Here is a 12,649-nt window from a genome sequence, read left to right as displayed (position 1 = left end):
TACCAATCTAAATATAATTCGCCACAGTTCTGTCACTGTTTGCTGCACATTGATTTTCCTTTTTAATAAAAGTTTTGCAAACAAAGCAGAAAAGTTGCTTCAGGAGCAGGAAGATCTCTTGTTCAGATATGTGCACAAAGGGTCTGCAGCATCATTTCAAATACACAGTTTGAGCTAGCCTGTAATGGAGCTATTTGGAGAAAAACCACAACAGTTTCCTGAAAGTATTTCTGACATAATCTCAAATTGTCCTTATCATTTTTAATTTTTGCTTTCATCTGAAAAACAATGAAAGAATTATCTGTCACCATGTATGAGAACAGATTTGCTGCTGGGTTCTACAGAGCAGATACATCCTCAGATAGCTGTGCTCTAAAATACCCAACAACTGGCATTGGGTGATTTTAAATTACAGGACCTCTGCACCTTTTCAAGAGATTTCCCTTTGCCATAACACTGTGAGATACTTTGTTAAATACATAAAACAGACTCCAAAGGACAGCTTCTGTCAGAGCTTCTGATGCAAAGCAACCTTTGTTATGTTGGCTGCCACTCTATATCTGCACCAATTATCTGCTGAACTTAAACACACATTTTAAACTTATGGTTAGTTTTCATTTAGAGTGGACACAAGTGTTTTCTTGGTACCCTGGTAAGTATCCACTTCTCATTTGACAAGGTGAAATCTGGGGGGCAAATTTTTGATTTGCAAAAAGGCACTACTATGTTAAAAGAGGAAAATCACTATTAGAAAATGAGTACATTAATCACATTTTAAAACTGAAGAATAAACCTATTGGCAATGCAGTGAAATCAGCCAGCTGAACTAGAATATGGAGGGACTAAAGGCTTCATCAAGTTCACTCCTCCAGAGGTAAGAGTAACTTCAGACAAAAAAAAGTTCACAGGGAGCAGAAGGATGCTGTTCAGACTAGGAGAACTAGAATTTTTAAATTAAAACTATATTTTTAACGAAGGCTTAGGAAGAGATAAGGAATTTATACTACACATAGCTATTCTGGAAAGGGAAAAACAAAAGGAGCTAGTAGTAGAAAGGTGTTTGGAAGTTGCCAGTACTTACTCTTCGTTGGTGTTGTTGCTAAAGTTGACATTAAACTTGGCCAAGGGCCAATGACTGCAGAGAGTTAAATAAAACACATTAAAGAGTGTAAAGACTGTTGGTATTTCATACACGTGTTTACAGGCATGATGGGTTGACTTACTAGCTTCTCACATAGGCACTGATAAGATTAGGAAGGTCAACTTTGACTGCAGTGATAAGCCCCTTTGCATAACTATTTCAAGGTACCAGTTTCTTTTTATGATGTGCTTGGCATACACATTTGTGACCACATCTCATGTCTGAAGCTTGATCTCAGGCATATTAGTGCATGGCAATATGCACCTCATTATTTTTAGCCCTGTACTCATTTAGCTACTATTTTAAGCTTTCTTCAGTCTTTTCAAGTCTTCACAGATGCAGTGCCAAGGCTTGTGGATACCTAACAAGCACATCTACCATTGCTGCAGATTTAAACTTTCATGACAGAACAACTAGGAGTTACTGTCATCTGGCAACAGAGTAAAACTGAGAAAGCAAGGATGCTTTCTCACTACTTCCAATAGCTTTACACAGATGTTTGCTGGGCCAGTATCAATGTTGTCCTCTCCAATTACTTTGAATCTGCAGTTTCTAGTGATGCAGACAGCTGAAAAATCAGACAGCCTGGCCAATTCAACAAAATGTGCTCTTCAGATGAATTTCTAAGCAGATCAAGTGAAGATAAGAAGGCTGGGATGGACTACAACAAATCCAGCTGTCTTGTATCATGTACAGCCTTTCAAAGGTTCTTGCTTTAATCTGAATTACTATCTGAGATCTTGAAACAAATCAACTTATTACTTGCTTACTTAGCAATTTTTAAGTATGCAAAAAAATATGGGAGCCCATGGTTCAAAGCATAATGTCAAACAGAAAGCCAGCATCTGTCTTGGGACTTCATTCTCCTTTCTTAGCTAAAGTTAAATTTAAACCCCATATCATATAAAGTAATAATAATTCATCAAGTCAAAAGACTGTAAATGCATAAAGGTTTCTCTTACAAGCCTCTGTTGTTGTGTTGGAAAAATTTTAAGACAAATCTGAACCTGTCTTCTAGTATGTGTCACTAAATTAAGTAAGCAGCCAAAAGATTTTCTCATTTTTACATCAGAAATCTGTAATGCTAGCAGCTGAACTCTTCAGTAGGTGTAACAAAGCAATGACACACTTTGCACAAGTGCTTGTTTGCAGTTTCCTAACACTCAAAGGTACTGTGAATAACATGAATGTCCTGAAAAGCTACAACTAGCAACATCCTAGATTCTTGAAACAGAAATTGCATTCATCCTCAGTAAAAAGGTATCAAAGCTAGCAGAAAAGTAGCAACATCAAGCTGCACAGGTAGCACATGATAAAATTCAGGCTCTGAGAAACCATTCTGCCTCAAGCAGGAGGATCCTTTACTTGAAGATCTTTGCCACAGTGTGTTTGAAGGGGAAAGAGAAAGTCTGCTGAAAGCCGCCATAGTTCAGTTACATGAAGACTCCTGGGCAGCATTAGATGCTCTGTTTATCTTCTACACTAAGCTCCTTATCCTCTTCTTAAAATAAAACTTACATCCTAATCATCAAGAAAATACCATAGCCTCAGCTGTCTCCCTTCAAAGCATGAACACATCTTCTTACCTTGCTCCCCCAGACCTCTCACGGCTGCCCAGAAAGGAGCGGATGTGCGCTTGCCTGCTGGACACCTCCACCAGCTCCGGCCCCCGGATGCGTTCCAGGAAAGAATCGGGTCTTTGGTCTTCATGTTGCAGATGTCTTGTGGCCCAAGATCTCACAGACACAACAAATCGTGACAGCCTGCGTGGAACAGACAGACAACACTGACTGAACCAGACAAGAACATCAGATGGTTTAAATAATCCCCGCCAAGGGCAGTCCTGGAGGATTCTTCTCCGCTTCTCCACCTATCACGAAAACAAATGTGATGGATCAGCTGTGTGAGCCCAGTCACTTCCCACAATTTCAGAAGTGCCCTTTTGCAGTGGCTCAGGAAAGTATCTCACAAAATCAGTTCCTAGTCTACTGTCCCAGTGCCACAGGAACAACAGAACAATATTCTTGCCAAGTGAAGGCAAAACAAGTGGCTGGGGTGGGGCAGGTGAAATCTGACAGACTTCTGACATTATGTGAAAATGGAGGAATCCCAGATTGACAGAATTAGGAGAGACAAAATACTCACAGGATCAAGTGCTCACGGGCTGGTACACACAGTGGAAACAAAAGCTGAATAGGTAGTGAGGGAGGATGGACTTTGAAATAAGGAATGATAAAAATTCAGCCACTTTCCCTGTGATTTTAAAGGGTCTGTCTGCAGACATACTAATGGCCTATCATATATAAACCTGCCTAGTGAGTAAGAAGGACTATTTCCTCATTCTAAATTTCTAGCAGAGCATTGGAATGAGATAAGCAAAAATCATTACAATATAATAAATTATCAATGTATCTTTTTCTTGACCCACTAATTCACATTACGAATCCTCACAATGTTTTCTGTCAAAGTTCAAAAATAAACATGTTTCTGAAAACCAGAAAATAGTGGAGACTAAAACCTAGAAAAGTGATTAAATTTATTATGCACGCAATATGTTGTATTATTTCCTACCAGCAGTCTATCTTGAGTGAAAGTGGTGTTATTTCAGATTTCCCAAACCTGGCCTTGAAAACAGCATAATGAAATCCTGAGCAATGCTTAACTTCTTACAGAGACCTTGGGCTACTAAAGAAAAGCTCTTTACATGCTGTCTGCATCAGCTACTATTACATATGCTCATAATTCACAGAGAGGTTGATATGAACAATTTAGATCTTTTGGTAAAGTACATCTGCCTCTTGATTGCAGTTCTCAAAGGCCTAATTACACCTCCTCATAGATTTTGCCAAGGTTCTCTTACCCTGATAAAAAGGACAAAAAAAGCCTGGAGTAATATAAAAAATGGGAAAAAGGTATTTCTAGTTGCTATACCAAGATAGCATCATATAAATCACCAACAATTTCCAACAATTAGGAGAATTCATAGCCTATCAAGAACACACACCAAAAAAAATAAAAGCTCCACATAAAATTCTGATATTATTAAATAGATTTCTCACTCTATTAAAAAAAATACTGCATACAGAATTTTTCTCTGCCTGAGCACAACTCAGCTCTCTCACAAGGAGTGGTATAGAAAACTCCTGATACAGATGATCTTACTTATGTTAGAAAAAAACCCTATTTTGATGAGACCTTTTCATTAAGAGGCAAACAATTTTACCAAATAAAATTGAGAGCCTTTCTATGTGAACCAAGAAACAGAATTTTCTGATTTCTGCCATGCATTAGATTCAAAGACATTCAGTGAAGGCTGAAGATGCTACTGTCTTAGATCCTTGAGGATATTTAAATTGCTAAGCAATCATATTTTCATCACAGACTTCCATGCATATTTAGAGCATACGTAACCGTAGTTACACATGTGTGTAATTCAGATCATCCTAAAAAAGGGTAAAGAACAATACAAACACAAATTAAAAACGAGGTTCTCAATATGAGTTTATATATTCATGGTCTTTATGTACATACCAACCACACACCTATAAATGTCTTCCACCCAAAACCAAAACCAACATCTTGAAGACTTTGTAAGCTATGTGCAGTGGTGACAACCAACCAGGGGAATACAAGTTTATTCTGAACCATCCAAAAGTCTGAAAATGTAAATCCTCTTTAAAGTACTCCAGATTTACAATAATTTTTCTTTGTTCTTTGAAACACACTATCTTTAAATTGAATATGGTCTGTATTGTATATAACAATGTTATGTGATGACAGAGCTCTGAAATCTCAGCTAGAAATATTTAAAGCAGACACTGTAAGTTCTGGAAGCTCCACTTCAGGTTTAAGTCCCAGTTAAAGTAAATAACTTAAGCAAATGGCTGATCTGAATTTTGCTGACTATTAAGTTGTAAATATAACTGGATTCTAAAAACTGAAACTCTTGCACTCCCAGCACAAGAGCTCTTGCCTCCACCCTCCATCTACCAACAAGGGAACTACTGTTATATCTAATTTGCTAATACATAAATATTGCACCAGCTATCAGCCAGAGCCAAACACATACCCATTTACTTTACACTCTGGCCTCACTTCATGCATCTTCTCAGTATTCAATATATTTTCAGATACGATAATGTAAAAATAATGTTGTTGTTCTTCAAACTAATTTGGGTGAGCTCAGTCAGCATCTCTAGGATTCTAAGTTTTTTATTAGGAATCTGTAAACAATAAGTTCAGAACTGAGGTCAAAACCAGCTTGTTACTTTATAAAAAGTTCATTCTTTCTTACTGACTTTCTTCAGATGGATTCTATCAATTTGCTCTGGAAAGTGATGGTTCTTCTTACTTTGCATCCAAATTGTGATCAGTCTCTTCCAACAATTTCAAGTTAATACTGGAAATAGTATATATAGTATATATATAATATACCTTGCCATTGCTCCCCTGCCTGTGAATGAGCTCGTCTGGGAATCAGATACGTGTCCTCCATCCCCAGAAATGACTCTCTGCAGTTCTGAAGACACATCTTCACATGGTGAATGGGTTCTGCAAAAGCAATTTCTTTGTTAATAATTCCATACATCCTTGAGCAGACATCTACCTCTTTCCACCACTACATCAGTAACAATGAAGCAATTGTACTCTTCCCAGTAAGATGGAACAAATTTCATAAGAGAGAGAGAGAGAGAGAGAAGCCTATATTCCTACTTTTTTTGGAGCCATCCAACACAAAATTAAGTCAGTGGAGGCTCTGCCCTTTGTTTCAGGAAGCTCAGAAGCTGATTGCTCCTTACTGATGAATACTACTCCAGTGTGCAGACACACAACAATGGGAAGCAATTTTTCTATTCTGAGACACCTCCTGTAAGATGCAGCTTTCCTTCATCCTGGAGTTCATCCCCAAGGGAAAGTGCTCACTTTTTTCAGTGTGGTTCTCCTAGACACTGAGTTTAACATTGTTGAATTTCTACCAGTGCGTTTCCTTTTTATGACTCAAAAGCAAAGACAAATCTCCTTTTGCTTTCACTCTTGCTTGGACTGAAAGGGGAAATGGTGCTTTCCCAGCAGCCAGTCCTGAGCAGCACCACTGCTGTTCTGACCAGCCTGTTGCTGCCAGCTGCAGAACTGCAGACTGATGCTGCTTGCTTTCTAAGTGGAACTGCACCTCTGGCATAGCAAAACAGGGCACAGATTTTCAGGACTGCTCTGGCAGTGATGAGATGAGGCACCTTGCAGGCTGCTGCCACACTTGGCGAGCCCTACAACAGCCCACTTGCTCACAGCTCCAGATGGTGATGACAACATTTATCTTTATGTAGTGTCTGCTGACTCCAATGGGTTCCTGTAACTGTGAGACTCCTTATTAGGAGAAAAACTGGTGAAATTTTATCCTTGTCTTTCAGTTACGGAGTTTTGAAACTTATTTCAACATAAGCTGGACTGTGTCAGGGCTCACTCTGGATTTTTTTTGTAAGACTACTAGGATTTGCTCTGTGTTTTTTCATGTTCGCTTTTGCAAGACTTTGTCACATCTGTTAAGGATCACTTCTTCTACCCCTTTTTGATGCAAACAAGAACTCCCACATGACTCTTAACCTGTATTGCCAGGAAAACACTGACACTGATGCTTGCAGTATCTTCATAGGAACTGGCAACAGCATTTTGAACACAAAAGGATAATTAGAAACTAAATTTGGTGTGTAGTCACAGCTGAGAAACTGACAAACAGAATTAAAATTTATTTGTACACAAAAAACCGTGATAAAAAATCTCTGCCACTCCCAGAGTTCTCAACTTGTGAACTGTTTTCTTCTTCTCTGCTAATAAGAAGACATCAATAGACACTACTGAGAGAAATTTTTATAATCTGGTTTATGTTGTGGGTCCTGAGAATATTGCAGATGACAAAGTCTTCCCCCATGGCTTCTAGAGGAGAATGAACAAACTCACAGAGCAAAAATCCACTATGGATTACCAGATACAGGTAGTGAGAGTTTGTAGAAAATAATTTTAAGTGCTTCAGTTCAAAAGTGAAAAAAAATTGCATTTTGTAGAAATTGATAGCTTTCCATGGAGGCTTAAGCCAGTGTCTTTTATTTCAAGCCTGGATGGATGAGAGGTTTGTATTTGATCAGTGACCCATAAAATAAGAACAATTCCACTAAGCTGCAGTAACTCAACTGCTTTTAGTGACCGTAAATTGAGTTCTTTTATTTACTCTAAATATAGATAGTTAAATATAAGGGTCACAAAATAAAGTTATGAATAATAATACAGAAAACAAAGTAAACATGGATTAAAATACTTCAAGAATCCTTTGAAGTAGAATTTTAATTCGAGAAAAAGATTATCTGAGTGCATTCTTTGTCAAGCTAAGAAAACCCTACACAGTGGTCAGGCCCAGGAAATCAGGCCAACCAGACTTTTTCTGAAGTGTTCCCATTGTATTATCTTCTATAGGCATATTGAAATACAATGAACATCACATGATTTTGTACTTTGATAAACTCAGGGAATGAGAATCAGTGGGAACGAGAGCCAAGCAGGAATTGGAAACTACTATCTAAAATGCACTGATAACTATGCTTTGCTTTTTTTTTTTTTTTTTTAAAGTTTTTTTAGTCCCAGTCTCCTTTATTATTGACATTACTTTGACAATAAATCTGCTGACAATAAACAAAAGGCTAGGAATTATGAGCCGAGGGTTTTTTTGAGTAAATGCCCGGGCAGTCAATGCAGAATAGAGCAGCTGAGTGAGCTCTAAACAGGCTGTATCCGATACAAAAAGCAATACAACATGTCCTACTAGATCCACTTATCAGCACAGAGTAATATTTGCTAAGTACATGATCTGCTTCCATGTTCATGTTCATCATCATCACCTCCATACTCCTCAGCGGTGTGGAAAGCTGTGCTACGCTGTTCCTACACAGGCTCATCACATTTTGTGCATCTTAATACTGAGAGTTTTAACAGCTATCAGTCTTCTTGCTAGCAGTGACCGCAGAGCATTTAATGGCACCCTCTAAAACCCTATGCTTTCAATCTGGAAACAGAATCACAGAATTATCCGAGTTGGAAAGGACCTCTGAGATCATCAAGTCCAATCCTTAATCCACTACCACTGTGGTTCCCAGACCATGGCACTGAGTGCCACATCCAGTCTCTTCTTAAAAACCTCCAGGTACAGAGAATCCTCCACCTCCCTGGGGAGCCCATTCCAATGCCTGATCACCCTCTCTGTAAAGATTTTTTTCCTAATACCTAACCTAAACCTCTCCTGGCAGAGCTTAAGTCCATGCCCTCTTGTCTTACTGGTAACTTCCTGGGAAAAGAGACCAACCCCCCCCCCCTGGCTCCAGCCTCCTTTCAGGGAGTTGTAGAGAGTGATGAGGTCTCCCCTGAGCCTCCTCTTCTCCAGGCTGAACACCCCCAGCTCCCTCAGCCTTTCCTCACAGGACTTGTGCTCGATCCCTTCACAGCCTCCTTGCTCTTCTCTGGACCTACTCCAGGACCTCATTATCCATCCTGAACTGAGGGGCCCAGAACTGGACACAGGACTCAAGCTGTGGCCTCACCAGCTCTGAGTAAGGGGCAGAATCACTTCCTTGGACCGGCTGGCCATGCTGTTCCTGATACATGCCAGGATGCCATTGGCCTTCTTGGCTACCTGGGCACACTGTTGGCTCATGTTCAGCTTCCTGTCAATCCAGACTCCCAGGTCCCTTTCTGTCTGGCTGCTCTCAGCCACTCTGTGCCCAGCCTGGAGCTCCCCATGGGGTTGTTGTGGCCAAAGTGCAGGACCCGGCACTTGGCCTTGTTGAACCTCATCCCGTTGGAATCAGCCCAACTCTCCAGTCTGTCCAGGTCCCTCTGCAGAGCCCTCCTGCCTTCCAGCTGATCCACACTCCCCCCCAGCTTGGTGTCATCTGCAAATTTGCTGATGATGGACTCAATCCCCTCATCTAAATCATCAGTGATGATATTAAAGACAACTGGGCCCAGCACTAATCCCTGGGGGACACCACTGGTGAGCAGCCATCAATTGGATCAGCACCATTCAGCACCACTCTCTGGACCCGGCCCTCCAGCCAGTTCCTAACCCAGCACAGGGTGCTCCTGTCCAAGCTGTGGGCAGACAGCTTTTTCAGGAGAATGCTATGGGAGACAGTGTCAAAGGCCTTGCTGAAGTCCAGGGGGACTCCATCCACAGCCTTCCCCTCATCCACCAGGCGGGTCACCCGATCACAAAAGGAGATCAGGTTGGTCAGACAGGACCTGTCCCTCCTAACCCCGTGCTGGCTGGGTCTGATCCCCTGTCCATCCTGCAGGTGCTGTGTGATTGCCCCCAGGATGATCTGCTCCATAACCCTGCCAGGCACTGAGGTCATGCTGACAGGCCTGGAGTTTCCTGGGTCCTCCTTTCATCCCTTTTTGTGGATTGCTGTGACATTCCCCAACTTCCAATTATCCAGGACCTCCCCAGTGAGCCAGGACTGTTGGTAAATGATGGAGAGAGGCTTGGGGAGCTCTTCCCCAGCTCCCTCGTTACCCTGGGGTGGATCCCATCTGGTCCATGGACTTGTGAGGATCCAAGTGGCTCAGCAGGTCACAAACTGTTCCCTCCAGGATTACAGAGGAGCTACTCAGCTTCTTATTTCTCTCTACAAGCCCCAGAAGCCATCTGCCCTCAGGACATCCTGTCTCACTGTTGAAAATTGAGGTAAAGAAAGTGTTAAATACTTCAGCCTTTTCCTCATCATTGGTAACTATGTTTCCCCCCATGTCCAACAAAGAATGGAGGTTTTCCCAGACCCTCCTTCTGCCTTTGACATATCTGTAGAAAGACATTTCAGACTAGGTGAAAAAAAAAATGGCAAGTTTAATGTAACCTGATCTGAACACCTTCCAACACAATCTGAAAAATTTGTATTATGTAGGGAAAAAAAGGCAAAGCATTAAGACTCAGGTGCTGGAATCAAATTGGGTAGATTATGGAATTAATTACTAAAATTTTTAAGTATCTTTTGTTGGGGTTTTTTGCTTACTTGACTGTTAAAAGAAAACCAAAACAAAACAATTTTCTGATTACTCTACACGTGCATCCATAATTTCTGCAACCAGGTTTGTATTACAACAAACTAAATAAATACATACAAACTAAATAAATTCATGTTTACCTTACAAAATAAACATATCAATAGCATATGTAAATAACTCAGAAAAATTAAAATTATTTTAAAGAAACAACATTAAAAGTATATATCTGCATATATATCTGCACCAGGATCAGAAAACAATACACAAAGGACTTCAAGAAGCAACTCCTAGGAAAGCACCTGTCTGATACTACACAGCAATCACAAAAATATCCCACTTGAATTCACACAAATGCAAATCCAAAAGTACATTTAAAATGAAGTCTTCTTTCCCTTATTGTAACTCTCTATTATAAAACTCATACACTCATTCCTGACTTTGCCCTGCTCTGGTAACACAAGAGGCCTTACTTGTCAGCTGGCTTTACACTGATGCAGAGGGACAGTTAATAGATTGGGCTTTTGATCTAACACCTTCACTGCATGCAGCATAGATTTTATTTTATTTTTACAGACAGACTCATTGTGGAATCCATAAGCCTGACACGTATCTGCAGCAAAAGAGTAACCACTGCCATTATTATTCAAGGGTCTACATGGCTTGAAATCAACATCAGCAGAGAACACATATTGCACTGAGAAATAAAGAGCAGGTTACAAATCAGAAACATCACTAGATGATTGCACCTTCTCTGCTTGTGCTGAAAAATATTTTAATTCCCCAGGGGTAGCAATGTCAATATATTTCAGAGAAAACTCACTGACACTGATGTTTATGCTCCATGACCCTTCCACTCTCTAAAGGCAAATTTATTCCAATGCTTTTGAGGTCTCTAGTGGAGTAAGCTCTAGGAAGGATATTTACATCAACACCTGCTCTGTACCTGCCCCTTGCCATGACTTAACTTGGCTCTAAATTTGCAGTAAGATATACAAGTAAACCCTACCAGACCACGTTTCTACCTAAAATTCATGCAAATAATCCAGACTGTTCACTTAGTAGTAATTATTTGAAGTTCTAGTCAGTTGAGCAGGAATTACTGAAGCCCTTTTAAGTAATGAAAATGAGCAAGACTTGAAGGACTTGAACGTTGGCTCCAGACCACAATCAACCTAAATTAGGGTGTCTAATATAAATGTGAGCATCTAAGTTCCCATTACAGTCTGTTGCCATCTTAAGGCTTGATTCAGTTGCCCCAGTATAGGAGTCTGGTACCATTTGGACTACCTGAAAAATTCTTTATCTGACCTCTCCAGAGTACACAGGTCTCACTGCAAATCCACTAGCTCCAGCTAAAGGCTTCAGATACTTTATAGCATCTCAAATAGCTTTACATGCCTATTTTAGGCAACTAAATACCTCTCATCATCAATACAGCCAAACGAGCCTGAAGAGCTGTTCAACTTCACTGTAAGCTGAACAGTTTCCCAGGTGCCACAGACTGTTGGTACTCACTACATCTACACTGAGCACAGCAGAAACTTAAGACACTGACTCACATAAAGGCACTGAAATCCAGATGTCCAGGAAACATAGCTCAATCCTACTTCTAACTTTTAGGTAGCCAAATGGTGTCTGTAAGTTAATGTACTGCCTGTCCTAAGCGAGTTGTTTCTGTACAGAGGCTGGATTTTAAAAATGAAGCCTAATTTTTTTTTTTAAATAGACCAACTTTATAGCATACCACACTACACATGCATCGACTGTTCCAGCATAATTAAGAATAAGTTTGAAGATAATCACTAGCAGTTAGTTTTCTCTTAAGTGTTGCAGTGAATGCTTTTTCTTGATAATACCACATTCAACAGCAGAAAAGCCTTTAAGTACAGCATTTAAGTGCATTAAGCATAAATTTAACACCCACTGACTTTAATGAGAACAAAGTACTGTGTTTAGTTACTTTCTTGAACTATCACCAACAGGAGTTGGAGGAAGACACATGGAAAGGAGAAATGCTGCTACTCTAGATCTTTTTCTCTGTTGTCTGTAGTTGCGTATTTTGCTACAAGACAAAGCAGGGATGACATTTTGGATGGGATCTGTCTTTTGATACGGTCATATTCTAAAACAAATCAGAATTAAAAACATGTAGCAGAATTCCTTGAGTGTTCTTACAAAGGTATTATATATACGTACTACCAATCACTTCATCAAAACCTTAAATATTAGATCTCTTTTACAGAGTAAGATTGTAGCTTTCCACTCATCTGTGAACTCCTGTAATTAACAGTGATAACAGCAAACCTTTTCAATAAATACTTCTTCAAGACCACCATCATCATGAAGTGCAATTTGTATTTCATTCCCTTTATCTGTCATAAGCAAGTCATTGCCTCTGAAACTGCAGGTGAGCTCAGTGATTTAATTCTACATTTAAACCTTTATAACCACATTCTCACATCC

The 12,649-nt window shown here is 39.9% G+C and overlaps 1 protein-coding gene across 2 annotated transcripts in view; it reads right to left on the bottom strand.

The window, feature by feature from the left end:
• CNGA3 (cyclic nucleotide gated channel subunit alpha 3) overlaps positions 1-12,649 on the bottom strand; it is a 38,711-nt gene that overhangs the window by 13,145 nt on the left and 12,917 nt on the right. The window contains exons 3-5 of one of the 2 annotated variants that reach the window (XM_071746316.1): positions 5,576-5,692; positions 2,728-2,904; positions 1,082-1,135 (exon numbers count right to left, since the gene is read on the bottom strand). In XM_071746316.1, coding sequence (XP_071602417.1) covers positions 1,082-1,135; positions 2,728-2,904; positions 5,576-5,692 — 348 coding nt within the window. The remainder of the gene's footprint in view (positions 1-1,081; positions 1,136-2,727; positions 2,905-5,575; positions 5,693-12,649) is intronic. The other variant, XM_071746322.1, reaches the window with a different exon arrangement.

This window comes from Heliangelus exortis, chromosome 1 (assembly GCF_036169615.1).
Source record: "Heliangelus exortis chromosome 1, bHelExo1.hap1, whole genome shotgun sequence".
In the NCBI taxonomy this organism is placed as follows: domain Eukaryota; kingdom Metazoa; phylum Chordata; class Aves; order Apodiformes; family Trochilidae; genus Heliangelus; species Heliangelus exortis.
Note: the sequence above shows the minus strand (reverse complement) of the source record. Positions and strands in the feature narration are given on the sequence as shown.